Genomic DNA, 27,435 nt, shown 5'->3' on the forward strand with positions numbered 1-27,435 from the left:
TTTGCCTGAGTAAGGCTATATCTATATACAAACCGGATGCTATAGAAAGTCACACAACACCGTACAACATCAATTGAACCTCTGCCCAATGCGAAACAGCCGCCGGCTAAATGCACGCTCCCTAGCCGTAAAATCAAGATACCCTAGAGAAGATGTATGCTGAATAAAAGATTTATCCAAATCTCGAGTCAGGGTTCACGCAGGCTCTGTTTTGACCCGCACATTCTGGCCCGGCGAGTCGCTTCCCTCGGCCTTGCGCTTGCCTAGCACCGAGTCTGGGGTGCCGGTCCGTCCTGATGGCGTGTCTCGATGAGCTTGCCTCGGCCCGTCCTTGGTCACTTCTGCGTAACAGCTAGCATGATATACTCGAGCGCCGACTTTGACGGCATCTTGCCAAATCCAATCCTGGACGTCTTCTGACCAGGTGGACTCGAAATTTTCTTGACAAATAGGACAAGGTGTGTTGCGCAAAGTAGCATCGTTTGGTGCCCGAATCCATTGCTTAGCTGGTCCTTTCTTTGACGACGCTCCGTCGGCACCGGCGCTTTCGCTTGTAGCCTCTGTCTCCGTGATGACCTGATCGTCTCCCACTTCTCGTGATTTGATCCAATCCTACTCAAAAATCAGCCAGGAACGTGGTAGTAGACTGAAGGACAACTTACCCGTTCGTCGACGTACCAACTGCGATTCTGCGCACGCCTGGCAGCGTCGGCCATCCGTTGGTTCGTGCGAAAGTGCCAGTCAAGATGACGGGCTTTCTTCTCCTTTCCCTCCTCTGTGGCGGGAAAACGACGGCCGCATGTCCCACATCTATTCGGCCGTGCGTCGTATAGACCGGAAATCAACATGCTACGTGGTCTACGGAAAAGATTAGAGACCATGAGTAGGCTTTACTAGGTACGACTTACATTTTGATGGATGCTGTGTTCATTTGAACATTTACTTGTACTTCTCCCATACTCGCCATTTGTGGCGTGGGAACTGGAGGTGTGTATCGTACCTGACCGGGCACTATGAACGGGAACGGAGAAGCCATGTTGGGCGCACCAGCTGGAGGTGTTGATGTAGCGGGCAGGAGCCCCTTCGCTCTGAGGGCGGCAATAAGAGGGTTCTCTGGCGCTGATGTAGGTATTTGTGGAGTGCTGCTGGTAAGAGGCATTTGCTGAAGAGCAGGACGGATTTGCGGTGGTGGGGTGGGCTGCTGCCTTGCGGCCGTCGCTTTGATAAGTTCCGCAAGTGTTCCTGGATTGAGGAGCTGCTGGAGTGGTTGAGAAAATGATTGCACGACAGGCGGAGTAGCTATTGCCGGTGTTGATGTGATCGGGGTGTGGGAAGAAGCGGGTTGACTAGCCGGGGTGGGCTTGGGAGCAAGAGCTGAGACCTGGTCGCGGACGAGTTTGAGTTGTTCTTGGGTAAGCTGCTGACGCTGCATGATACCCTGAAGGTCCAGAAGCGCTTTCAACCGTTGCTGTATGGATGGGTCCAGCGGGTTGTTGGCGAATTCATTTCGAGCAGCAGCGATGAGGACTTCAACGTCCCGATTCAGCGTTGAGAGGTCAACATCATGTTGCAGCTGGGGTGTCGGCGTGGAGCGGACGGGCATTTGTTCGCCCTATTGACAGTTAGGTCATGAGTCTCTTCAAAATCCCAACACAAACTTACCGCAGGCGGGTAACCATTAGCAGACCCTGTCCGACCGAGAGGCTGGCTGGAGGTAGGAGGATACCGAGCAGCGTTCTGAGGTGGCGTAGAAGTGTTCGGCCAGCCAGGAGGCGTCCCAACCCGGCCCCGACTGTAAACATCCTGTTGACCCCGAGCCTGTTGTTGTTGAAGAGCTGCAGTTCTAGCTTTAATCAATGCATTCTCGATGCTGCGGGTAATCTCAGGAGGAAAGACAGGTCTCGTGTCTAGAGATCCTGGTACAGGCTCTTTCCAAGTCTTCAGCATTTCGTCCAACTTCCTGCGAGTTTGCGAGTCGACCAAGGTGTAGGCGTTCATAAACGTTTGATACAAGTTCCGGCCGAGGAACAGAGTGTAGGGGGTCCCAACATTCTTCACAATCGAGTCGACTACATACAATGCAGGCAGCTTTTGAGCCGGTGGTGTCTACAGCGCAAGATTAGAACTCGTTCATGCCAAGGGACTACAACTTGGGGCATCGCCATGAGCAACAAACGCAGTCAAAGGGTCTAAAAAGATTGTCACCTACTATTCGAATATGATTCTCCAGGACTCGAGATATGGCCATTGCATGTTCCGTATTTTCCTTCGCAATGACAGTCAGGTTGCTGATCTGAAACCTGTCATTTGTAGTTAGATCCTCCAAGGAGTTCTTGTAGTCCTCGGCGACTTCATCGGAGGCCAGCCCGGATGACATGATGATGAGGAGTACACAAGTGGTCGATGGAAAGGATGAAAGGGAACTCGCGATGAGACAGTCTGGATGTCAGCCTCCCAGCGTATCTTATGTCTCAAGCACTTCTTTTTCTTTTTTCTTCTCAGGCTTTGATGCTTCTTTTCTTATCTTTTTTTTCCTTCTCTTTTCGTCTTGTTTTTTCTCCTTGCTCTTCTTTTTCTTCTTCTCTTTCTTTGTTGCAGACTTGGTTTTCCGCTTGCACTAGGTGGAAATAGTGGTTCTATTCTCACGCCCTGTCTTCCGGGAACTCGGAGAAGGAGAAAGGTGTCCAAACTTGTAAAATGGTTGCTAGCTATCTTGGTCCAACTCGAGAAAACAACTAGAGGACGTAGACGCCAATCCCGCACCTGTATCTCCGAAAAACGAGAAACGAAAGACGAAAGAAAAACCCGCGATGATCCACCACTCCTGGATTGTTAGGCTACCGCATGAGATTCCGCGCGATGAATGTTCCTTCAACGACAGCAACTAGCAAGGGGGCTCAGCGGCGGAACAAAGGCGCAAACTCGGAGGATATCCGCTCGAAGAGGGGAGACTACGACACGTGGTTGAGGATGGCGAGTTGATGTTGAGCGAAAGAGAGAGACTGGGCGGTGCGAGCTCGAAGATAATTGAGGAGGGCTGAATTCAAAGTATATGAGGGCCGACTGGAGTTGAGAGAGAGTTGGGGAGAGGGTGAGATGGTTCGAGGGTGAGAACCAAGCGGAAGTCTGAGCGTGGCTAGTCACGTGCCGCGGGCTTTATGCCGTCATCTGATTGATGCATGCAATGCGACCTCACCACCATCCAACTACGACAACCACTCGCTGCTCATATTACACACTATCGATCGCGCAAAACCAGATTTATATCCATAACTACCGACTGTTGTGGCGTCTCATAGTCATGAAGCTACTCTCTGCCGGTCTTGCACTCACCCTGCTCCCGCTTGCGCTGGCCAACTCAGTGCTCGTCACTTACCCAAAGGATACGCCAGACTCGGTTATCGATGAAGCAAAAGATTCCATCAGAAAGGCTGTACGTGATATTCTGGCTGCTTGTTAAGACACGGTATACGGGTTCCTAATCTGTTCTAGGGCGGAATCATCACTCATGAATACTCCTGTAAGTGATTCCCGATCAGTTAGTTCCCTGGGTCTACAAGCTAACATGCTTCTTCTAGTGGTGATAAAGTATGGCAATCCAACTCTACTGCTTCTATCGGTGATCCGGTACCTTTATTGACACTCCCAGGGGATTTGCCGCCGACGCACCCGAGGCAGCTATCCAGCAGGTTTCCACACAATCGTCCCTGTACAAACCGACGATTGAGCAGGACCAACCTGTTTCAATATCATGAAGGGAGACTAAGCGAACAACACCTTCGCTTGCTACCTGCTTTGTTACGAGCACATGAATGACTGGGAATTCTGGGTACATTATAATGAATAACGACGGGAGTTTGGACGGTCTACTGGAACAGAGACACTGTTGTCTAGCCTGGCTATACTTCAGGCAAGGACGATTCTTTCAAGGCGTTTTGGAACTGGAGAATGCTGAATGACCTTTGTCGATTGTCAGGACTATGGCCTTTATCACCTTTGTAAATCCCCTTGAATGCAAGATATAAAACCCTAGACCAAGCCTTCGTTTCGATGCCGTAGATTAACTTCAGCCCCTGTTCTAATTTGATGGTTGAAGAGTTTTGACATCTTGGAGTTCTGAAGATCCCTGAAGTACCCCAATCCTAGTACTCCGTACTCCTGCGGAACTGCCGAGAGCCTAATCTCGAAATCGCGACAACCCTCACGCGTCAGAACTTCGAACTTCTTTACATTTAACACAACCCCGACTGGTTCTCCCGCTGAGGGACGCGAATAATCAAACATATATTCAGGAACGTCCTTCTACGCACGAGCATTCCTGACATCGACCACCACGTTTACCCCTTCCTTCCCCCTCGCCGCTCCCCGCGTCGCCGAGTCGCCGAGATGGAGTACCAGCGTACGGCCACGGAAACCAAAGCCTTGCTGGCATGGATCAGCAACAGCGAGCTCGTCGAGGAGACCGTCCCAACGACAGAAGAAGTGTCTGACGGAAAAGTGATTTGGGAGATTTTGCAGCACATCGACGCCGATAAGCTCGGCGACATTCCGTATACGGACACCTACGATAACTGGGAGCACAAGAAAGTGAATCTGGACAAAATCTATGATTTCTTGGTACAATATTTTGAGGAACGCTCCTCAGGTATTCCCAATGGGCTGGGCGAGAAGCCGGACCTGGAAAAGGTCGCGACCAACACTTCGGCTAAGGACACCAATAAGCTGCTCAAGCTTGTCCTTATCGCGGTGCTTGTTGCCATCCAGTCTGCGGCTGTGCAGCCATCCGAGGGTGATCCGGCTCGGGACGAAATACGAGAAGAATTGAACAGGAAATTAAAGAGCTCGATTGAGAATCTGGACCACCGCTACTCGAATCAGCTGAAGAATATTATTGAAGAGTCGGAGACAAAGAAGCCCTGGCTGGATGATGGTCCGTTAAAGTTTGAGGAACACCTGTTTAAGCTGATCGAAGAGAACGACCGTCTCATGCGAGATGTTGCCGACTTGAATCAGCTGGTTACGAAGAAGGAACAGGCGCTGTCCAGAGCAGAAGATGTGATCAAGGATCACGAGACGAAAGAGAAGACTTTGAAAGATCGCATCGAGAACCTCCGGAGCGGCAAAGGCAATTATGAATCTGGCACACAGCGGTTACACCAGCAGGAACGCTCGAGATTGGAGGTCAAAATTGCAGACTTGGAGGAGGCACTAGGCTCGGTTGAGAAGAAGAACAATGAGTTGGAGAAAGAAGTTCAGACGCTCCGTGTTGTAAAGGACAACTACACTGATCTAAAGTCCGAATATGACGCGATGAAGAAGGATCATATCAAGCTCCGCAACCAGGCAGAAGCCGGAATCAAGTGGCGCACAAAGGTGGAAGACCTCCAAAGGGTAGCCAAGGAGAACGAGTCGCTCAAGAAAGAAAACGAGCAACTCAAAGAAGATCTGAAGAATGGTGACCTGAAAATCAGATTCATGGCGGAGCAGCAAAAAGGACTCGAGAATATCAGCAAGGCCTTGTCACAAAGCGAACAGGATCTCCACGAATCTCGAAATATGCGACAGGTCCTTGAGATCCAAAATGCTCAACTGGAGAATCGAGTACGCAGTCTGGAAGAGGGTATGAATCGGCTCAGAGGAGGGCCCGGTGAGTCGGAGGATACAAGCTACGAGTTTGATGGTTCTAACCGCAGCCCGACTCCTACTACGGGTACGATTACACCCAACTTGTCCGGCAACCTCCAACAGGATCTTGAAGCCCTTGGTCTAGGGGAATCGACTCTGTCCCTGGGCGTAGAGGACAAGCCTGAAATCACTGACCAGGCTGGAAGTGTCAAGGGAGAGTTGGACGGGACGATGGACGAGCACATCCTGGCAATGCAGGAAGAAGACAAGGCAAGGCTTATTCAAGAAATGTTGAAGCCTGTCGAGGACGCAAAAGAACGCCTGGCAAAGTTCATCACCTCACATACCGGCGAGGGCTCGGAGGCCTTGCAGCAATCACTGGAGGATCTCACCAAGCAGATTTCTGAACTGATAGAGAAGGATCACGAAAGGCTGGCACAACGCGCACAGGTTAGTAATCATCTCCTGCAGAATTGGCTATCCACCCACGTCGACGATGAGTGGAGTTTGGGCGGAAGAGACACTGGTCGTTCTCCGAGAGCATCATCACGACCTCCTAGAAGGTCGTCTTCATGGACTTCCTCGAGAGCATCGCGCGTGTCTACACCGCAGCACTCAAGAGACCCGAGCCCTTCCCTTCAGCTTTGTTCTCGTGGCCCCAGTCTTCGGTTCGAGCGCGGGGAGGTGACCATCAAGGTCACCTTCGACGACAATTCCTCACTAGCTTTGGACGTAGGGAAACCAGGAAGAAAAATTGCTGACCTCGTGTTTCAATAGTACATTCACCAACAAAACGAACAGATCAAATCGCTTCGAGATCGGATAAGCCAACTCGAGGAGGAAGCCGAAGAAGCCAAGGCCAGTGACGGCGACAATGAAGATCTCATCAGCAAAGAGCGCGAGGTGAGCAGGCAGTTTTGCTTTCTAATCTCGCTTACAACCTCGAATATTGTCCGCGAGATACTCAATAATTCTGCATTTCTCCTGTACTGTCTGTTGCTAACCCAGCCAACACCACAGATCGAACTGCAAAAACAGATCGACTCCCTTTCCCGCGAACTCGCGCTCATGAGTTCATCCTGGTACGAGCTACAGGGCAAGCTACACAACACCAATAATGTCCCAATCTCAAGGTACCGCCATGGGTCTGCGGGTCTGGTCGATGCCCAGAAGGGCTGGCTGGCTAGACAGCGGAGTGCAGTCGCTGGTCGATGATGGCCCGCTTGAGAGATCTAGTCTCCTTAATCCTTCCCTTTTCCTTGCCCCCTTTCGTTCATTTCCTTCTGTTATATAGGCATACCCCTCAACTATTTGCATTTGAATTTTTATAGATTAGCGGCGGCATTGCTGTTCATTACCGGGGCATAAATCGTGTATAAAGATATACCTGTCACTGGTCGTAATAGATAGAATGAGGATATACTAGGTACTTGGTCTCAACCCTCATCATAGATCCAAGCTAGAATATAGTAGTAGGTGTAGATGGAGGTGGAGTGGGTATCTTCTCACGCAGATGCACAGAACGAGGCTGGCTGACCGAGCTCTATTGCTGCTGGGATTACGACTGATAGAGATTTTGTGGGCATAGATCACTCACTCTGATTCATTGATGACCCGACCCTGCATTTTTATGCCGATTATCGTTCGAAAAGCGTACTTTTGCGGGTTTGATGATGCTTGATTTAGTGTCAAGACAGCGAGGTTTTGTTTGGCAGTGTCACTGTGCTTTTGCTGAAAGTGTAGCAATTCAAATAGCGAAGAATAGGACGAGATTTGATGATTAGTGCTGTACGGTCTTACTAGAAGTAATACTTCCGCTTCAATCAAACCAGAGACTCTTTTGTCTAGCGATTATATACAGTAAACTGGAATCTCCCAAAGCAAGATGAACAGTCGAGATAGCCATGCAGTCTCAAAGCAGCAAACGTAACTCCTAGAATGCGTGACCTCGTGAAAGGATTAGGTAGATGTAGATAAGGCGTGTATGAGGCCCTAAATGCCACAACCGAAACGGGGCAGTACGCAACACAGGTAAGCCGGTAGGAGCTCGGTCGAATGGCAGGGCGGAAAGAGGGTATAGGAGAGGGCAACGCCATCAAGTAATCCAGACGTAGAAGAAGAGCAAGAACACAGCCGCGAAAAATCCAATCCACACCTTCCACCCGACACCCGTGCGCTCCGCCATCCGTAGCATGCGGTTCATATTCCCACGAATCCGAGTCCGGGTGTTCTCGAACGAATCGTTCAGCTCCGAAATATGTGTCGTGTCACGGATTTCATCGCCAATTGCAAGTGTAATCTAGCGCAACAAACGTCAACGACAATTCGGAGACATGAAGGGTAGCCAAGGATTCGTAGTATACTCACATCCTTCAACATCTTGACCTTGGCTGTAATCCCTTCGACTTCTTCATCGTTCTGCGATTCAAGATGTGATAAGACGGCGTCCGAGTAATGACCCCTACATCACCCAGCTTCATTAGCTCCATCCATCTGACTCCAGGCCGGGGTACGTGGTAGCACACACGACTCGGCCACGGTGCTCGGAAGTACGAACTTTGCATTAGGAGTCGCACTCCTATAACCTCCCCCACTCCCATTTCCGTTCATCGGTCTGTCGATACCAGCACCAGCGCCTGGATACCCGCCATAACCATATCCACCGACATTGCCCGGGGATCTACTCGCTGGCCTGGAATCGCCACCGTAGGAATCAAAGAGGGAGGAAGAGGCGCGGGGATCACGGCGGTGAAGGCTGGACAGTGTTAGAATGTCCCCAAAGCGTAGTAAGATAGTCAAGAGTAATAAACTGTACCGTGAAGCCATAGCGGAGTTATGTATGTGATGCGGCGGAGATAAAGGAGGTTGGTGGACTGGGTCGTGTTATTGATGAATTATTGAGGCCATCAGCTTATTTGCTGCACATGATGAATGGGCGAAAATTTGAAAACCCAGATCGTAGTATGGTCTCGCCTGATATTCTTATCTCGAGCGGTCTGTATTCGTGTCTGCTTGCGGCGAGTTTATTGTTGGTTCAAGAACACCGTGGCTGCCACATGAGCGCCTACGCCGCGCCGGACAGGGTCTCCCTGGCACGTGAACCAGGCAAATCATTTACTTAGTTGAGGCCTCGAGTCAAAATCCAGACTTGATTTGTTTGTTGTTATTTCTTAGGATAGCATGCAATTATGTTCCATCGGTCATGCAACATCGCAGATATGCCACGGTATTAGATCCATGAATTGATTGTTAATCAGAAAACCCCCAATGACCATGCGCCTTTTGAACATCCGAGTGTCGCGCCCTGTTCCCAAGTGTTCGCTTGTTTATGTCGTAAATACCCCAATGAATCAGTGCTTCTTGTCGTCGGTGGGCTCAAAGTCCTCATCGTCATCGTCATCCTCGTCCATCTCATCCTCCTTGATTCTCTCAGCGGCTTCCTGGAAGTCAATGTTCTTGCCGCGCGTGCGCCTTCCACCGTTGATGATGTTATCGGTTGAGATGGGCTCGAGGTTGTCACCCTCATCATCGTCGTCTGTAAATGTCATCAGTCAGTTTGCAACGTCTATTGAGACCGGAAAAGGTGAGAGTGTGAAATATTGGGGTGTCATTACCATCGGCCATCTAAGTTGGATGATGAAGATTAGCGTGGTCCCTCTTCAAATCTAGATTGCAACAACATACCTGCTCCTCGGCTTCACTTTCACTGTCATCGTCGTCCTCGTCCATGCTCACATCCATAGGATCTTCGACTGCCTTTCCCTTGCCCTTGTCCAGAGCAGCAGCATCGGGAGGATAAGCAGCGGGGTCGTTGCCAGGGAAAGTGGATTGATTGTTGTCACCCATTGCGGCGGTGTGGTTGATAAAGCGGAGTCTAGTTTGAAGAGAGGGAGGAGGGGCTTTGGAAGAAGCTGCGGGATGCAGAAGAGACGGCGATTTCAGGGATATAAACAGGAAGGAGTTTAAGGAGAGAAAAATGAGTGAAAGACGAAGCTCAGCTGTTGTTGCAAGGGAGAATCACTCGAACCTTTGGAGGCGGTTGCTGCGTTGATTGGCTGCGAGGGGTGGCCGATCAGAAGCGCTCAGCGCTTGTCCTCTTCAAGCTGGGCATCACAGACCGCCCAGGGCTCCTGCGAACAGTCACAGGAAGAGGTTCCTTTTGGATTAGTTGTTTGAAGAAGCTTGAGAAACTACTGAGAGTGGTACAAATGTCTAAACAACGAGGACGCGAGCTCTTACTGTAGTTGGGCTACGTTAGCTGGATTGAGATTCTTCGAGGTTGATGTAGTTTAGGAAGATAGCTTGGATTAGGCTCAACAAGAGCATCAAATTTGCCCGAGAACAGTATCTTGATGTCTTAATAGCAGATAGAGAGAAGCAAACGCCTTGCAGCATGTGTAAGTCTTCAATTGGGTTCGAGGGACAGATCATTAAAAGTATGGAGGTCGGAAGGTGTCCTTCCACAAAGAGTCGGTGATTTATGCATCATGGATGTAATAATCCAAGCCAACATGGTCGATTGCAGCCTGCCTCAACGGTGAACCTGATGGGTGCTTCCTGAGGCATACTCCGGAGAGTGGGCTCGAGGGAGAGTTACTGGGGTGACAAAAAGATCAATTCATCTGCCGTTTCCTTGGGACGAAGTGGAACACAAACATCGAAGGGACCCGAAAACCCAAAGCTAAGGCTTCCTTACGTCATCAGCACGTAGTTTCTTTTTTTGCCGTCTCTCTCCGGAGCGTCATCATGATAGATAGACTAACTACTACCCCTCAATCTACTTGAACCTTCTGGGTCTGGCGAGATTTTGCGCGAGGACTCAAGAAGATGCTACCCAAATAATAGAATTGGAACAAAGGGCCACTCTGGAGTAAAGTGAAGGAGGTCCAAACCAACCACAAGGCCCAGAACTGACGGCCGCCAGAGTCGCCGCTTGTAGAAGCCCATCGAACCCGATGGATGCCCATCGAAGCTGTCGCTTGCTAGAAACTTCGCTGGAGCAGCAACACACCGCCCACCAGTATATCAGCCTCGCTCCTCGCACAATTCTCTGCCCCATCTTCAAGTTTTCACATCCCTCTATTCTCTCCCGAAACTAGATTCTCAGAGACCTCTCATCACCTTCAGTCTCTTTCTTTGTCCCGCTCTTCCTGCCTCACGAATTTCTTTCTACCCCGCCTTTCAACGAACCCCTCCTTCCTACATACACACACAGTCATCATGGCCCCCGCTGTCGGTATCGATCTGGGAACCACCTACTCCTGCGTGGGTATCTTCCGCGATGATCGCATTGATATCATTGCCAACGACCAGGGCTCTCGCACCACCCCATCCTTCGTCGCCTTCACCGACACTGAGCGTTTGCTCGGCGAGGGAGCCAAGAACCAGGTCGCCATGAACCCTTTCAACACCGTCTTCGATGCTAAGCGTTTGATCGGTCGTCGCTTTACAGATGCTGAGGTTCAGGCTGATATGAAGCACTGGCCCTTCAAGGTCGTCGACAAGGGCGGAAAGCCCGTCATTGAGGTTGAATTCAAGGGCGAGACGAAGCAATTCACCCCCGAGGAAATCTCTTCCATGGTTCTGACCAAGATGCGTGAGACTGCCGAGGCTTTCCTTGGTGAAACTGTCAACAATGCTGTCGTTACTGTCCCCGCGTACTTCAATGACTCTCAGCGTCAGGCCACCAAGGATGCTGGTCTTATTGCTGGCTTGAACGTTCTCCGTATCATCAACGAGCCCACTGCTGCTGCCATTGCTTACGGTCTTGACAAGAAGGTCGAGGGCGAGCGCAATGTTCTTATCTTTGATCTTGGTGGTGGTACTTTTGATGTCTCCCTCTTGACTATCGAGGAGGGTATCTTCGAGGTGAAAGCTACCGCTGGTGACACTCACCTTGGTGGTGAGGACTTTGACAACCGCCTCGTCAATTTCTTCGCCAAATTCTTCAAGGACAAGCAGGGTATAGATATTTCCAACAATGCCCGTGCTCTCCGTCGTCTCCGCACTGCTTGCGAGCGTGCCAAGCGCACTCTCTCTTCAGCTGCTCAGGCCTCCATTGAAATCGACTCCCTTGCGGAGGGCAAGGACTTCTATACCTCCATCACCCGTGCCCGTTTCGAGGAGCTGTGCCAGGACCTCTTCCGCAGCACCATGGACCCCGTCGAGCGTGTCCTTCGTGATGCCAAGATCGACAAGTCTTCTGTCCATGAAGTTGTCTTGGTTGGTGGTTCCACCCGTATCCCCAAGATTCAGCGTCTCGTCCGCGACTACTTCAACAAGGAGCCCAACAAGTCCATTAACCCCGACGAAGCCGTTGCCTATGGTGCCGCCGTCCAGGCCGCCATCCTTTCCGGTGACACCTCTTCCAAGTCCACCAACGAGATCCTGCTGCTTGATGTCGCCCCTCTCTCCGTCGGTATCGAGACTGCCGGTGGTGTCATGACCCCTCTTGTCAAGCGTAACACCACCATTCCCACCAAGAAGTCCGAGACCTTCTCCACCTATTCCGACAACCAGCCTGGTGTGCTTATCCAGGTCTACGAGGGTGAGCGTGCTCGCACCAAGGACAACAACCTGCTCGGCAAGTTCGAACTCACTGGCATCCCCCCCGCCCCTCGCGGTGTTCCTCAGATCGAGGTTACCTTTGATCTCGATGCCAATGGTATCATGAACGTTTCCGCTGTTGAGAAGGGAACTGGAAAGACCAACAAGATTACCATCACCAACGACAAGGGCCGTCTTTCCAAGGAGGACATTGAGCGCATGCTTGCTGATGCCGAGAAGTACAAGGCTGAGGATGAGGCCGAGACTGCCCGCATTCAGGCCAAGAATGGTCTTGAGTCCTACGCCTACTCTCTTAAGAGCACTCTGGGAGAGGGCAAGCTTCAGATCAGCGACTCCGACAAGGAGAAGGTCACTGCTAAAATTGATGAAGTCATCAGCTGGCTCGACACCAACCAGGCTGCTTCCAAGGATGAGTACGAGGTCCAGCAGAAGGAGCTTGAGGCTGTCGCGAACCCCATCATCTCCGCTGCTTACGCTGCTGCTGGAGGCCAGCCTGGTGCCGCTCCCGGCGGTGCCGCTCCTGGCGCCACCCGCAGCGATGGTGTTGTCGAGGAGAACGATGATCTTGACTAAACGCAATGAAAGCCTTCAGACGTGTTTGTTATTATTCGGCCTCTAATGACCTTTTCTTCACTGGTTCCTTGTCTTAATTTTATGCGTTTTCTCTTTGTTACGAACTTATGGGGTTTCTTTGCGCAATGATTGCATAGATTCTAGTTTTCTGATACACGAACTGCAATGCAGATTGGGAGGGAAAAGTTCCGGTACCAATGATACAAGATAATATTTCAAACCTTTCTACGTGGTCTAGTTGTAAGCTGTAGTGTGTATATAGCCATTCTGAGTCGTAGTTGCATAGTAAAGGGATTAACCATACCAACAGCAGCACTCATGCCACGACCCTTACTGCACATAATCAATACGCTTCCGCGAGATCCCATGCGACCGAGCCAACTCCGACTCAAGAGACTTGAGAAATTGTGGCCGGCATAGTCTCTTTCGACATCCGCAGCCGTGATGCGGTCGACTGTAGCTACTGATGTCGTACAGCAATAAGAAGGCAAGAGGTTGGATGGCGACTATCTAAGCCTGAGTTCCTCGAAAGAGATTCCAACATCAAGGTGCAGGTTTCCGAATCCCAGGTAGATCAACCATGTGCTTGCGGCATCATGATAAAGGAGACATCCCCAGACGGATGACCTAGAGCAATCCTCTCATGGCTAGTAGCAATGCAATCGGCGCGATACTGCTTTGGGAGCCATAGTTTCCTTTCACCGTTGAGACAAAGCCACTGGCCGTCTAGTATAGATATCCCAGCTCCGGATTTGGACCATACCCAGTTCGAATGGCGCTCATGTATCTGCCGACGTTGATCCTTCGGATCCTTTAGATCTTTGGAGAGGTTGAGGTTCCAGACAGTAGTAGGCCCGTTCGGCGCGCTGCCTGCCAGTTGCTGGTCTCCTGGTGAGATGGAAATTGTTCGTATTGACCCATCAAAATCACCAACGGCACCCTCGAAGACTTGCTCTGGTTGGTCTGCTGAACGTGCAAGATCCCAGAGCCTACAGGTCCCATCGTATGCGCCGGAAACCAGCAGGCCATCTTTCGTGAAGCTGATCGACTCGACTGAGGCATCATGAGCCCTGATCGTCATATCGCTTGTAGTGATGTCCCAGATTTTGGTATTCCGGACCTTGATGGCTCCATCGCTCCAGCCAGATACTAGTCGGTTATCTGGTAGGAAACCAAGTGATCGAACCCCTGCCGAATTCAACTGGCCGAGGGGCCACGCTTTCTGACCCGTTTTGGGGTCCCAAAGCTTGATTGTCGTGTCTGAGCCAGATGCCAGTACAAGTCGGTGGTAGCCTTTTACGGAGAATGCAACAGATTGTACGGCATCATCATGGGCGTTCCGAATTGGCTTCATCTCACCAGTGGTGAGATTCCAGAGCTTGATGGTTCCGTCAGTGAGACCACTTGCCAATTGCTGGCCATCAGGCGAGAAAGCAATTGACCTGGTGGAGCCCGAGAAACTCTTCTCGTTTGTGGATTGCTGGGTCTTGCCTGCAGTAAGGTCCCAAATTTTGATGGTTCTATCCTCAGAAGCGGATGCCAACTGTTGACAGCCTGGTAGAAACACGAATGAGGTAACCCTTCTAGTATGACCTGAAAGTATCTTTGGCGGATCATCTGTCAAATCCCAGACCCTAATAGTCTTGTCGAAAGGGTCAAAGGCTAGGTGTTTGCCATCCGGGGAGAAGCTGAGTGAGGTTATTCGACCATGTTCATCTGGTCTGTGAGACCGGCCATCGCAAGTCCCTTCAACCACCCCCTTCTCTATATTCCATAACTCGACGATGCCATTTGAGGCGGCTGCCAACTTTTGGCCATCCGGCGAAAACTCAAGCAACGCAGGCCCCCTGGATTGGAATTTTTTCACAGGCCGTAGCGTATCTGCAGTTGGAACCCAGAGCGTGATGATGCCATCCTCTGAGCTGGATGCGAGTTTCTGACCATCTGGGGAAAAGCTAACACTCCCAATCGAGCCAGATTCTTCCCCAAGAGTCTGTAGGCGCTGCCTCAAGTCAAAATCCAAGGGCTTGAAAGTGTGCTCTTCTAATCCAGAACCTACTTCCTGACCATCTGGTGAAAAGGCAATTGAGTCAACTGGACCAGGACGCTCCTTCAAGGTCTGCAAAGGTTTTCTTTCTGTAGCTTCCCAGATCTTCATATTCATAGTCCCATTTTCTGAGTATGACACGAGCTGTTGACTATCTGGTGAGAAAACAACAGTGTATAACCAAGTGGGATGGTTCTCAAAGGTCTCTTGCAGTTCACCGGTAGTAGCATCCCATAGCTTGATGATCTCATCAACTGACGCAGATACCAGTAGTTGGTTATCATGTGAGAAGTTGACCAACCTAACTATATCAGAATGGCCAGAAAGGGTTTGCTGCAGCTGCCCTGTGGCAGAGTCCCACAGTTTGATAGTCCCGTCTCGGCAACCAGAAGCCAATCGCTGGCCATCCCATGAGGCACATAATGAGCAAACTTCATCAGCATGGCCTTCTAGGGTCTGTAACTCCGCACCCCAAAACTCTTCGGCTTCGGGGAATAGAGACCAATCCGTCAGCTCGTTTGCGAACAATCCTCTAATAATCGAGCTTGTTGGACAAAACATCAACGCAGATAAATATAGCTGAGACGGTGCGGCTTCTGCAATGTGCCGGTTTTTGAGAACGAATCGGCGAGCATCGTGTAGGAACTCCGATACTCCTGTCTGTTCATTTTTCTATTATTTTTAGCGGTTGCGGATGTATTCGAATACTCCAGGAACTTACAGAAGACACAGACTGTAATCGGTTAACCGCCTCGATGACTTCGGAAATGAGGCCCATGATACTCATTGCTTCCATCCAGTGAAGAAAGTGGACTTTGAGAACTGAAATTGCGTCATTCAATGCACTTGTCGGATCAAGACACTGCGCCAAATGCTGAGTCCAATAACGACAAGCATATTGAAGCTCTGAAGGCGGGTGTTGCTGAATCAACTGAGGGCTGATGCTCTTGTCCAACTGGCCATCCATGATCCGAAGACATCGTTCAGTCAGGGTCTGGTGCATCTCCTCTTTATCAATCCAAAATTTCTCGCTCTCGTCTGTATCCCTGGTTTCTTCATCCAGAAGAAAATCTCGGAATGATAGATGGAATAGTCGAACTGCTGAATCAAGATCTTCAGGCACGTTTAGAACCGAATGAAGCTGATTTAATCGCATCTGAATATCCTCTGCTTCGAGGCCGAGGAGGCCGGATAGTGTGTTGATCGAGAGAGGGGTCGCTAGCAGGATGATTGAGCCCACAATCAGTTTGAACGGTAAGATAACGTCGTCCTTGATGGTTCGTCGGCTTTGACCAACCAGAAGCTGTTTCAAAATCGGTAGGTAGGTTGCGGCCATTTGCGATACGTAGCTGGTTTTGTCTGCAAGGATGTCCTGGAGGCGTCTTTTAGGGTTGGGAGCGTTGTGAATGAATCGACACAAGGTCGCCGCCGAGATAAAGAGCGGCACCGTCTTGTCAAGCAGGATGTCCATTTCCTCGCGTTTAGGCCATTTCACAGAACTTGAAAAGCCATAATCGGAACGGATGTTCTCGAACGAATGGTGAAGGAATATTGAAATGTCCCGAGCGGTTTCCAAAGCGTCATCGAGCTTCATGTTCCGCAGATCGTCACATTTGAGCTCTTTGAACCCCAGTCGCACGACAAGCTCAGGTCTGGAGGTGAGGAAGAAGCGAAGCTTTACCCACTTGATTGCCTGTATACGAGGTAATATTCTTAGGATGGTCTTGACGTTATTTTGCGCCACGTCTGCGTGGCACTCGTCGAGTGCATCAATCACGAGCACCAAAGTCACTTCTTTACCAACCTTCACGTTCTGGAAGGGCTCGAGGAGGAGCTTGTTGAACTGTTCCAAAGGCGCTTTGTCTGAAATGGATGGCTCGCTATGGATGGCACGCTGTATCTCGGGTTTCAGACTGGGAACCCTGTCCGCCAGCTGTTTGGCGAGGGTTGGGAAAAGCCTCTTCGCATTTGCTCTGTCCGTTTCGCCGTGTTTGAAGCAGAAGCTTCCTCCCAACAGCTTTTGATCCTTGAGGCGCTGACATATTGTGCGGGAAATCGTGGATTTCCCCATCCCTGCCGCTCCAGACAACCAGAATAAACACTTTCCCTGAGAGGATTTCGCCCATTCCTCAACTTGGTCGAGTAGCTCTCCCCTGGTCCCGTCAAGGCACTGCATAGTGTCCTCACTGAAATCAATCTCTGCTTCTTGCGCGATTTTCAGCCGTTGTGCATCAATTTCCCATGCAATCCGATTGATGGTATGGCTAACAAACAAGTAAGCATGGTACCAAAAGAACAAATAAAAGCAGTATCACTCACTTCTGCTCCAGTTGCATGGCGGTACTGAACGTGATGCTGTAGTGACGGATTTGCTCGACACGCTCCATCACATTCTTTTTCTCCAGCGGCCATTTCAGAGATCGATATGCGTTTTTGATCACCGACACTCGAGTACCTGAAGAAGGTCCTGGATTGAGCTTTTTCTGCACTTCCTCGAGTAGTTTGCCGCACTATTCAAAGCACTCGGGTTGGCGACTGAGGGAAATCACTCTTTGGTCTCCTGGGGTCTCCAGTTGAAGCTTCTCGAGCGACTCGAGTATATCCTGGAGGAGCACGACTTCGTTCTTCAAGTGACCCATTTGATCAGATGCATCCTTAACCTCATTGATGTACTCTCCACAGGCAGATGCGACTTGCACTGCCAGCACAACGAGGCCAGTAATGGCCCCAGGATCCATCGCAGTATATGACTGAACGCATTCGCGTATTTGGCGTGAAGACTTGACGATCGACGTTGAGAATCTTCAGATCATGAGACAAGAGAGTTCTAAAATACAATTTAAGATACAAATTATGGAAGGCACAGGGAAATACAGGTGTTTTTTTAACTTGTCCTGCCCAACGCGTTTGTGGTGAGGGGCAAGCGCTTGTAACGAGGCTAGAGATGTGATATCATCTATGATTGGAGTATCAAGAGACCACTTAGTATCTGCTTATACAAGAGTACGTCCAGGATAGCTTTCATAAAAAAAAAAAAATAAGAGGACCAATTCAAGTGCTTGCATTGTAGTTTATGTCGAAGTCTACAAGTATCACCTCTATACTTTGGAGTTCAAAAGTCAAAACGAAGAGGGTGTTCTGAATTCGTTGATCCTCAATATGCGCTGGGCCCGTCAAACAACTATCATCCAATGATCTTTGACTCCGGTGCACTTGCATAACCCCAAAAGGTTTCAAAAAGATCAGTAAATTGCGCGCTTGCTCTTAACCGCTCTCGTGGAATTGCTATTCCGGCATCAAGGAGCCCTAAGGCTGAAGTACTTCATAGTCGAGGGCTCGCTGGACGTCTGATATTTCGGACAGAACAATCCGGGAATAAATCACTTCGCCCCTTGCCAATGTCCCACCTAAGGATGGTACTATATCTCTTTGGGCAGTCATGATCAGAAAACTCCCGGCCACCTTGCAACCATGCTAAATCCCGATGACATCGACTAGTAAGTACGGAGTACTATTCTAAGCAATCACTTCGCAGCCCCCGCAGCACCACTAGCATTCCCATCAAAATCCCCATTCCACCACCTCCCCAGCCTCTCCGCCCCCGTACCAAACACAGCCCCCAACCCAATCTCCCCCGCCCGCTCGGGATGCTTCTCCCTCTCTTCGCGCCGGATCCGGATTAGGGCTGCCGAGGCCCCGATTGTCATGGCGAAGAGGGGGTCCGCGGCTCTGGTTTTGGGGTTGTTTGTGAGTTTTTGATTTGAGGGGGTTATTGGAGGGGAGAAAGTGCGGTGAGTTACGCTGGGAGAGGGAAGGGGGTTGGGATTGTAGGGTGCATATGAGGATGGCGGTGGAGTTTGAATTGGGATGCATGCGAAATGGAGGCGAATAAGTGGGAAGTGGAAAAGGAAGCTTTGAGTTTGGCTTGGTGCAGTTTGACCGTGGAAATGGGGGTCGAGTTTGATTGAAGAAATGAGGATACAAAAACTGCTAGAGTAGGAAGAGAGAGTCAGGACTTACTTGGATATCAAATAGACCGGCATTGTATATAGTTTTGTGGGTGTGTTGGAACCCGAAGATAGTAGCCAAAGGGAGAAAAGATGGGAGGGAAGGACTTGGGTAGTCGTGAATTGTTTGCTTGCTTAAGTCAGGAATCTTTTGAGAATGGAATGAGGTACGGAGTGCTTTATATTATTTGTAGCCTGAGGAAGAGACGCTTGAATAGTTCCTGTGGAGATAGCTCAGGGAAATTTCCAGAGCTTGACTGAAAGCTTCATTTCGTACTAGTCATTTTTATTCACGTGACTTCTCGGAAGCCCGAGACTCATGTGGACAGATGGATGACTGTACAAAGCCGCCGAAAATGTATAGGAATTAAGAGGAGATGATTGTTTTAGATATCCTAACGAACCCGCCTAGCTGGAAGATAAAAATGTCTATCAAATACAAGAAATAAAAGGCTCTATCGTAGCACACCGAACAGCCTGAAAGTCGAACCGAACGAGAAAGAAGAGACGTGCTATTAAAACTCCATATATCATATATCGCTTTCCGTGAAATCTAGAAAATTGTCGTTCTCGGAGCGCGCATTTATACAACCTGGCCAAAAGCAGGAATCAACGTCTGAGCCAGCCAGAAGCTGAAAACGAGCTTGGGTCCCGTCATCAGCAGCTTGGGAGTGAGGCCCTTGAAGAAGGAAGTGGCGCCCTCGTTCTTGAGCATGTTGGAAACGATGCGGAAGCCGGACTCGGGGTTCTCAAAGTTGCGGTTCTGGATACGGGTCTTTATCACGTCGAGGGGAGCGGAAACGACGAGAGAAGCGCTGGCACCGCAGATGGAGGCGACGAAGTTCTGGCCCCATGTAGCAGCGTTGTAGTCCTTGAGGCTGTAGATGTATTCCTTGGCGAAAGCAGATCCACCGAAAAGCTATTATTGTTAGTATCGCTTTGAAGCAAGCAAGGGTGTTGAGAACATACAGCGAAAGACCCAGGAGCGTTCCGAGCCGCAGTCCAGCCAGCGCCACGGTACAGTCCCATACCCTCGTCAGAGATAATCTTGAAGAGACCACGGCCACGGAAGGCCTCGGGGTTCGTCTGGCGCTTGATCTTGAGCACGTCGAGGGGCAGCAGGACAATTTCACCGATACCGATCAAACTGGTTATTGTTAAAAATGAAAAGTATCCCCATGCACCACGAGTACGTACCTTCCAGCAGTAGCGTGCATGATAGCCTTGCCAGTACCCTTTCCGAATGCATTATCAAAGTCGGAGCCGTGGTGCTTAGCCAGGTAGTCGCGAACGAATGGCTGGCCACCATACTTGTAGATACGTTGGAGAACCTGGGGTGGTGTGAGTCAACGACAACCGAGAAAGCTCTGTTCCGCACCAACCTTGTATCCAGCGGCGTAACCCAGACCTGGGAAGAGAGAAGTGAACTTGCGGGCGACAGGCGCGTCGGCGAACTCCCTAAAGACGACCTTGTTGAAAGCGCTGGCAGACGCGATCTATTTTATAGTTCCGTCAGTCAATCGAATTCCCCCATCATCGACGGCGATTGCGGTAGCTTACTCGGGTCTGGTTGCTCATCAAACGCTTCGCCGTGGTATCAACCTTGAAGAAAATTAGCATGCCGAATGGCGATATATGCGGTGAATTGTTCGGAATTGAGATCGTACAGGGTGGAAGACGAGGAGTTCCGCAATACCAGCGGTTCCTAATGGCTGTCAGTCAATCCGCCATGTGAGAGACATTGAGGTAGAGAAAGGCACGCAGCACACATACCGGAACCGAGAAGACGAGCAGTCGCGGATTCCCTCTTGACATCCTTGGAGGCAGCGCCAGCACCGGCGTGAGCAAGAGCAGGAGACATTTTGATTTTCGTTTGTTCTCAAGTCGTATGACCAAACGTTTTTATAATTTTCTGTTCTCGCGGAGAGACGGAAAGCAATAAAAATGAGAGTGTAGGAAAAGCACCCAAGAAGAAAGGATCCGACAACCAGAGCCGTGAAAAGCGAAGATCGTAGTCAACGAGGGAAAAAAAAGACGCAAGCAAACCAGCCGAAGAAGAGATGAGAGCGAGATCGCAGCCCCGACGGGAACTTTTTCGACACTGGATCGGCCCTGAAGGCCAAGAATTACGCTAGTCCTTTGTAGGATTAGTTCCGGGACCTGGTCGGAGACTCGGAGACGATTATCCGCCATAACCATTGAAAGATGCCCAAGGACATCAGAGAGGAACTATTTAGATAAGGTCTCTCTATTGGCGATAGTAAGTGGTTCAAGATTCCATTCTAGTACTAGAGTGGTACCAAGCCTAGCTATTCAGACTAAGGCTACAGCTTGATCCCGAATTAGAGCGCAACTAAGAACAGGACTGCATCGAACGTTGTGCCATTTGATCGTTAGAATACTGCAAAGAAAATCCGCCAAGAATCCATAAAGAAAAGCATACAACTCCTGGAAAAACGCCTGCGTATACGGAGTCACCGCGCGTCTAACTGCCTCATCCTAGGGCCGACCGAGCTTATACCGGGAACGAAAGCATGATCTTGCAAAACGAGACGTCTTGACGATGCGGACAATTACATGGAAGACAACGGGAGGTCCGAGCCTAGCAGTCGCCGAAAGTGTTCTCGCCGGAGTATCTGTTATGTAGATTAGCAGCCGCGGCCGAACAAGTATAGCAGAGGGAACATACGTGATATACAGGAAACCGTCCTCGTCCTTGTGCTCTTCGTAGATGCTGCTCATAAGAGCAGCCGTTGGGGGCAGGACTTCATCGACGAAAATGAAGATGGCCTTTTCGGGGGACAGCTTGATACGCTTGCGGATAACGTAGACGAACTGGCCGACGGTGAGATCTGCGGGTACCAGATACTTCTTCTTATCGATCGTTGCAATATCTGACTTCTCGACTTTTTCGCAGATTACCTGTGGATGGCCAACACAGGTTAGTATGTGGAACAAGCGGTGAACGGGAGCAGGTTTCGACGAAGCACAACACAAATAATCAAAAAGGATGCTGGGAGATGGATATAAGATTAGATACATACCGGGATGCGGTCGGCATACTTTGCTCGAATGCGCTCAGCTTCTGCCTTGCGCTTCTCGAAGGGGTGCTCGTCCTTGAACTTGGAACGCATTGTTGTGGAGCTCGTGATATGGATAAGGGAGAACGAAAGTTCAGACTCGTCGGTCAGAAAAGTAGCAGTTGTAGCTGAGTAGGCTGATAAAAGATAGTTAAGGTGCTGCTGATGACGATGAAGTCGGGATGTAGGTATGGAAGATGGATGGAAGATGACTGAAGGTTCAAGGCAGAGATGATGAAGCTGAGCCCCGCGTCATGTTACTAAGACAAGATGGCTGATAAGACTGCGGATCACGGGGGGCGGAGGCGGTGAAGCCCCACACGTGAGTCACGGTCATGTGCCACAATTGGTCAGATGAAGATACTCAAAAGACGCTCTGTCGCTCAAATGACAGTCGAAATATCCCGTCATATCTTCACGCGGATGTGATGTACTTGCTCAGTGACCGTAGTCATGATGGCTGAGTATGTATGTGGACCTGCCCACTTTTGGAGTTCCGGTGCTACGGCTGGAGCCTCCACTTGATCAGCGGCTAGAGAAGCTGTTCCAGACTGCAGTCATCCCGATTCGAAGAACGAGGATACGGTTCTTGCAGAGTCATCGTCCTCGACAGCGAGTGGCCAGTTATACGGACGATATCTTCGAATCTGACTCACCTTTGAGCCTCATTCTTCAGTCTGAGTCTCACTCTTTGACAAGTCACTGGCCCTTGACCAAGACAAACAGTGCAAACACATATGACTAGCAAACAGTGCAAACTTCAGTCATATTCTCCGAGGTGGTCCCATACTCGGTTGGTTCACCTGCAACGACTTGTTCCTCGCCATTGTTCGGCTTCAGGTGGTCCCATTACCGGAGCAAGCGTGAGCGAAACCACCTGATTTTTCGGCGAATCAGCCAATTCCCGAAGAACCGCCTGGAAGATGGCTCTACCTCGGTCATATAGTATGACCCTCCGCAGGTCGCTGCGACAGATTTCAGCACCAAGCTGTCGCAGACCGAGCAACGTTCAAGGGCCATTCCGCAGGTACTACTCGCAGCAGCCGAAGCCCGAAAAAGAGGAATTTACTGTTTGGCGTCCGTACCTACGATTAGCCGTTGGGATTCCGTTCATTGGAGCGCTTATTTATTCCATGGTACTACTCCGACTCGCGCAGCTGATAACCTTTCTAACTCTACGGCGCAGATGACAGGAGAAGTGACTGACCTCGACGCGCCGTCAATTGCGGAGATTGACAAGGTTCTGAAGGAAAAGGCCGTCATCAGCGAAAACTCGCCGATGCGACTGCGTATGGAGAAATTGGTCAAGGACCATCAACAGAAGATCGTGGAGGAACTCAGCCGGATTGATGGAAAGCAATTCCAGCAGGACACCTGGACACGTCCTAATGGTGGAGGAGGTATTTCGTGCGTTCTGCAAGACGGCAATGTTTTTGAAAAGGCCGGAGTCAATGTCTCCATTGTCTACGGAGAACTACCACGCCCTGCCATTGAGAAAATGCGAGCCGACCACAAGTCTTTCGTCGGCGCCGATGTTGACTCGCTAGACTTTTTCGCGGCTGGCCTCTCCCTTGTTCTGCACCCTCATAATCCCATGGCTCCGACGGTCCACTTGAACTACCGCTACTTCGAGACCTCAGACCCGAAGGATCCCATGAACGGCGACAAGAACTGGTGGTTTGGAGGCGGCACTGACCTTACTCCGAGCTACCTCTTCCCCGAGGATGCTCAGCACTTTCATCGAACCATCAAAGACGCCTGCGACCGTCACGACGCAACCTACTACCCAAAGTTCAAAGAGTGGTGTGACAAGTACTTTTACATACCACACCGCCGCGAATCCCGCGGCATAGGAGGTATCTTCTTCGACGACCTCGACGCCCACTTCCTCCAAAGCTCCTCCACCTCCTCTCAAAACCCGCAGGAGACCCTCTTCTCCTTTGTCTCGGACTGCCTCGCCTCCTTCCTTCCCGCCTACACTCCGATCGTCGAGCGCCGCAAGGACATGCCATTCACACCCGCGCAGAAGGAATGGCAGCAACTCCGGCGCGGCCGCTACGTCGAGTTTAACCTCGTCTACGACCGCGGTACGAGCTTCGGATTGAGGACCCCGAGCGCCCGGGTCGAGAGTATCCTCATGAGTCTACCCCGCACTGCGTCATGGGCGTACATGGATCCTGTGTCGGGTACACGGACCGAGGGGCACGCCGAGGATGAGGAGACGGCGGTCGAGGACAAGACTGCTGAGAAGGAGATGCTTGATGTTCTTAAGCATCCCCGGCAGTGGGTTTAGATTCTCTAAAAGCTAGATATTTTGTATATGTACTATATGTAAGCTAAATGATACCAAAATAAATGATTCTGTTTGGGGCCCACTGTAGCTTGTGTCGACACCACATGCTGAGACAATTGCCGTCAATGTATTCAGCTGTATATCCGACGATAGTTGGCATAATTATATTGTCAACCCCTCGTTGGGGGAGATCAGCCATGGTAGAAACCTCGGAAGCTGGGGTACCCTCTAAGGCATCATGGTCGATTGCTTGAACGTCTAATGATACACGTGCTTTCTATAAATATAAGGCTCGCTATAAGCCTGGCAATACCTCTGGCCATAAACACGAACTCCAACCATGCACCTCCCTTGCGAAACAAACTCCTACCCATTCCAGACCGGTACATCCCGTAGAGAGCAATAAGATATAAAACACTTTCGAACAGAAACCGGAACAAAAAAAGCATACGAGCACTGACCTGGTTCGCCACATGTCGACACAATAGCCAAAGGGCCAATGAATGGACCCTGAGGCTGTATGTGAGGGCTAATACTCGAGACTATCCCTCGGGATCGTCCGCCCCCGCCGTCTCGGGAACCGTCCAAAGACACTGGTGCCCCCGGAGCTCCGCCGGCTCGTCTGGCTCGCCAGAGACGCGCGGAGAGCTCGTCCATGGTCATTGTGGTGATCACGGTCGTACTCGTCGACCATCATGCTCACGCTCATGGTGCTCGTATCAAAGGCATCGCCGCCTCCGCTCCAGCGCTGCAGGAAGCGTCTCTGCGCTTCTGTCTCGCGTACTCGTTCGCGCACCGGTGGGAGACCGCGTGCACTGCTGCTCGCCGTGCTCGTGCGAAAGGGATGCTGTGTGAAGCTGACTTCGTCTTCCTCGTCGTCGAATTCGGCGTCTGTGTCGGTGTGCTGCCACTCTTCTTCTTCGCCGGGTTCCTCGGCTTCGGGGATGTCGTCGTCTAAATCGCGCTGTTCTTCTTCTTCTTCGTGCTCCAGCTCGCTCATGTACTCGACCCCTTCATCGGCACTGGGAATCTCGTCGTCCAAGTCCGGCTGGTTATCGAAATCCTCCTCGTCGTCATCATCGTAATCCGCGAATTCCTCGGGGATATCATCGTCGAGATCCCGCTCCATATACCCCTCCTCATCAACCGCCTCATCCTCCTCCAACCCTTCCTCCCCATCCTCAACAAGCCCCTCCTCATCACCCTCCCCCTCCACTTCCGCATCCGGAATATCCGCATCTAAATCCCTCTCCATCCCCGTCTCCCCCTCCTCCCCATCCTCATCCATGCCTTCACCCCCAGCCGCGGCGGCGGCCGCAGCAGCAGCCGCAAACTCCGCATCGGCCGCCGCGGCTGCCTCCTCGCGCTCCGCCTCCTCCTCCTTCATCCCCAGCATCGTCTTCGGACACCCTGCCGGCTTGATCCACGAGCACCCAAACGATGCAATGTTATTCTTGCGTGCGCGCAGCGCCCGCTCCTCGAGGACCAGCGACGCGAGCGTGTCGCTCGGGTTTAGGGCGCTCGGGGCGCCAATGCCGCCCGCGTGCGTAGCTGTGGTCCCGGCGCGGTACTGCGATGTTCCATGCCGGCGGTTTTGGGCGTGTACGTGCGCTGCGGAGGTGGGGTTCGAGGATTGAGATGGTTCAGTGAGGTGCGGTTGCGGTGTGCGGGGGCCGAACCAAAGGTCGTGGGACTGGATTTTCAAGTTTGATTCAGTATTACTGTCATGTAGGATTGGGTAGACTGGTAGTGGGAGATGAGGGACGTACGTCGCGTGGTGCGAGGAGCGGAAGGGAGAGCATTTTGCGAACTCTCAGAAGGGTTGTTCGGTAGATAGGCGACTAGCAGGAGGATTGCTCAATAAGGGAGACCTAGATGCAGTCCATATGGTCGATAGCCTTCCTATCCTTTCAATTGACACTCTGTATCTCGTCTCCTCGTCGCCTCACAGGCAGGCGGTGTCAAAGCACTTTCGCCCTCACTTCCAATTCAATAGGTCGTAAAGCCGCCCGGCAGCATCAATTTCCACCTCGCTGTAAATAAGAAACGATTGAAAAGAGAGATGGCGACAATGTCTGGCCTCGGTTGCCGTGTTGAAATGCGGTTGCTGGCTTTTGCTGAGGATCAAAACAAAGATCCGCGAGCCCCGTCAGAAATTAAGTTAAGCGGTGGATTTAGGCTCGGCGCGGGGAAGTCAAGGCCTAATTGCCCTACTTTTGGCTGTGATGGATAGCTACATATCCTGTCTCATGGACAATCGATTATATTGGAGTACGATGATTGGGTTTGGATTTGATTTTGATTTGACTAGGTGCTGACTGGGAGTTGAGCTTTGGATGTGCTAGAACGCCTTGGCTTCTGAATGACATAGGGCTATCCTCTCGGAGTCTACAAGATTTACTAAGTGATGATTTGACCCTCTCTGCAATGTTGTAAAAGTAAAGTCTGTCAGTAATCATAGTCACCGGTCACTTACTGAGTTCGAGCCACTGTATCACAGCACCTGAGAAAGTGGCAAGGAGCTCTCATATCCACTCTCAACTCGGATTGGATTACCCAAAGAGGAAGACTTTGGCTCTCAATTTATTATCGTTGGAGTACTGTAATCAACATCGCACACCAACTGTCGCTTACAGAGCAGCCCCAAGCAGTTATCTTACCGTCTTGCTCGTAGGGTTTGCAGCCCTGTCCTTGTAGGCAGTCGATGGAACTGGGAGATTTTGCCTTTCTTTCACCGCGCATCTGGAGAACAAAGAAGGAGCCAAAAGTCGCGTGCACTCGCGCTTGTTTGAGAAAACTCTTCTGCAGCTAGTGATGGATCGTAGATGATGAGCAGGGGGCTTGCTGCAGTCAGAAAATAGTAATGGGCCTCTGCATTGAATCCTCCTTCCTTAGACCCTCGCCTGGTGCTTTTGTTGTGAGACACGAGAACGAGAAGACGAAGCGCACTCGATGAAGACCAAGGGGAAATCCCACAAACCTGAGACTTCGAAGTTGGAGTCGAGCTTCTAACGGCCTTCGCGGCTGGGTTGGGCATATACTACTAGACATGACAGCCCCTAGACGGCCAGCTGAATGCCATATGGAGACCGCTGCTGCCCTGTTCATCCTTGATTGCCCGTTGGGTAACTCCATTTCAAGCTCGGGTACCGGAGTAGCAGGAAGACCCATCATAGTCGTTTGAATAAAGGCCCTCGTTTAATTGGCAATCTGGCAACTTGGCCATTCGGTGACGCTGTGCGT

The 27,435-nt window shown here is 50.8% G+C and overlaps 12 protein-coding genes across 12 annotated transcripts; 5 read left to right on the forward strand and 7 right to left on the reverse strand.

The window, feature by feature from the left end:
- Positions 1-4: 4 nt before the first annotated feature.
- On the reverse strand, positions 5-3,084 carry BJX68DRAFT_250637 (putative mRNA cleavage factor complex component Pcf11). The gene is made up of 5 exons (XM_071042284.1): positions 2,210-3,084; positions 1,663-2,106; positions 909-1,612; positions 663-858; positions 5-612 (listed from the first exon to the last, which is right to left on the reverse strand). Exons 1-5 carry the CDS (start codon positions 2,375-2,377, stop codon positions 196-198), a joined length of 1,929 nt encoding a protein of 642 aa, XP_070892107.1. The 5' UTR covers positions 2,378-3,084; the 3' UTR covers positions 5-195.
- A 30-nt stretch (positions 3,085-3,114) lies between these two features.
- On the forward strand, positions 3,115-4,040 carry BJX68DRAFT_250639 (uncharacterized protein). Its single transcript, XM_071042285.1, has 4 exons — positions 3,115-3,433; positions 3,493-3,520; positions 3,579-3,588; positions 3,650-4,040. Exons 1-4 carry the CDS (start codon positions 3,176-3,178, stop codon positions 3,753-3,755), a joined length of 402 nt encoding a protein of 133 aa, XP_070892108.1. The 5' UTR covers positions 3,115-3,175; the 3' UTR covers positions 3,756-4,040.
- Positions 4,041-4,199: 159 nt separating this feature from the next.
- BJX68DRAFT_250646 (putative microtubule binding protein HOOK3) lies at positions 4,200-7,116 on the forward strand. The gene is made up of 3 exons (XM_071042286.1): positions 4,200-6,075; positions 6,403-6,528; positions 6,646-7,116. Exons 1-3 carry the CDS (start codon positions 4,387-4,389, stop codon positions 6,838-6,840), a joined length of 2,010 nt encoding a protein of 669 aa, XP_070892109.1. The 5' UTR covers positions 4,200-4,386; the 3' UTR covers positions 6,841-7,116.
- A 326-nt stretch (positions 7,117-7,442) lies between these two features.
- On the reverse strand, positions 7,443-8,729 carry BJX68DRAFT_250649 (SNARE domain- containing protein). The gene is made up of 4 exons (XM_071042287.1): positions 8,441-8,729; positions 8,183-8,380; positions 7,993-8,086; positions 7,443-7,924 (listed from the first exon to the last, which is right to left on the reverse strand). Exons 1-4 carry the CDS (start codon positions 8,449-8,451, stop codon positions 7,721-7,723), a joined length of 507 nt encoding a protein of 168 aa, XP_070892110.1. The 5' UTR covers positions 8,452-8,729; the 3' UTR covers positions 7,443-7,720.
- Positions 8,730-8,975: 246 nt separating this feature from the next.
- On the reverse strand, positions 8,976-9,471 carry BJX68DRAFT_259905 (histone H2A.Z-specific chaperone CHZ1; the record flags this gene model as incomplete). Its single annotated transcript, XM_071043784.1, has 2 exons — positions 8,976-9,160; positions 9,306-9,471. 2 exons carry the CDS (start codon positions 9,469-9,471, stop codon positions 8,976-8,978), a joined length of 351 nt encoding a protein of 116 aa, XP_070892111.1.
- Positions 9,472-10,718: 1,247 nt separating this feature from the next.
- Positions 10,719-13,052, forward strand: hsp70 (molecular chaperone Hsp70). Its single transcript, XM_071049031.1, has one exon. The coding sequence runs from the start codon at positions 10,846-10,848 to the stop codon at positions 12,763-12,765; it is 1,920 nt and encodes a 639-aa protein (XP_070892112.1). The 5' UTR covers positions 10,719-10,845; the 3' UTR covers positions 12,766-13,052.
- A 287-nt stretch (positions 13,053-13,339) lies between these two features.
- On the reverse strand, positions 13,340-17,550 carry BJX68DRAFT_273488 (NACHT and WD repeat domain-containing protein; the record flags this gene model as incomplete). The annotated part of the gene is made up of 4 exons (XM_071047475.1): positions 13,340-15,484; positions 15,534-17,076; positions 17,132-17,295; positions 17,362-17,550. 4 exons carry the CDS (start codon positions 17,548-17,550, stop codon positions 13,340-13,342), a joined length of 4,041 nt encoding a protein of 1,346 aa, XP_070892113.1.
- A 1,504-nt stretch (positions 17,551-19,054) lies between these two features.
- Positions 19,055-20,894, reverse strand: BJX68DRAFT_250658 (putative mitochondrial GTP/GDP transporter Ggc1). The gene is made up of 7 exons (XM_071042288.1): positions 20,593-20,894; positions 20,487-20,524; positions 20,380-20,421; positions 20,202-20,315; positions 20,017-20,150; positions 19,789-19,966; positions 19,055-19,738 (listed from the first exon to the last, which is right to left on the reverse strand). Exons 1-7 carry the CDS (start codon positions 20,678-20,680, stop codon positions 19,403-19,405), a joined length of 930 nt encoding a protein of 309 aa, XP_070892114.1. The 5' UTR covers positions 20,681-20,894; the 3' UTR covers positions 19,055-19,402.
- A 527-nt stretch (positions 20,895-21,421) lies between these two features.
- On the reverse strand, positions 21,422-21,953 carry BJX68DRAFT_273490 (autophagy-related protein 8; the record flags this gene model as incomplete). Its single annotated transcript, XM_071047476.1, has 3 exons — positions 21,422-21,455; positions 21,509-21,741; positions 21,864-21,953. The coding sequence occupies 3 exons, from the start codon at positions 21,951-21,953 to the stop codon at positions 21,422-21,424; spliced, it is 357 nt and encodes a 118-aa protein (XP_070892115.1).
- An 869-nt stretch (positions 21,954-22,822) lies between these two features.
- hem13 (coproporphyrinogen oxidase) lies at positions 22,823-24,192 on the forward strand (the record flags this gene model as incomplete). The annotated part of the gene is made up of 2 exons (XM_071043785.1): positions 22,823-23,035; positions 23,086-24,192. 2 exons carry the CDS (start codon positions 22,823-22,825, stop codon positions 24,190-24,192), a joined length of 1,320 nt encoding a protein of 439 aa, XP_070892116.1.
- A 226-nt stretch (positions 24,193-24,418) lies between these two features.
- On the reverse strand, positions 24,419-25,383 carry BJX68DRAFT_250663 (uncharacterized protein). Its single transcript, XM_071042289.1, has one exon. The coding sequence runs from the start codon at positions 25,319-25,321 to the stop codon at positions 24,722-24,724; it is 600 nt and encodes a 199-aa protein (XP_070892117.1). The 5' UTR covers positions 25,322-25,383; the 3' UTR covers positions 24,419-24,721.
- Positions 25,384-25,477: 94 nt separating this feature from the next.
- Positions 25,478-26,334, forward strand: BJX68DRAFT_250665 (uncharacterized protein; the record flags this gene model as incomplete). The annotated part of the gene is made up of 1 exon (XM_071042290.1): positions 25,478-26,334. A coding segment is annotated over one exon (352 nt), but the record flags the coding sequence as incomplete, so codon positions are not given.
- Between the last annotated feature and the right edge of the window lie 1,101 nt (positions 26,335-27,435).

Source organism: Aspergillus pseudodeflectus (genome assembly GCF_044049435.1).
Source record: "Aspergillus pseudodeflectus strain CBS 756.74 chromosome Unknown BJX68scaffold_114, whole genome shotgun sequence".
NCBI lineage: Eukaryota > Fungi > Ascomycota > Eurotiomycetes > Eurotiales > Aspergillaceae > Aspergillus > Aspergillus pseudodeflectus.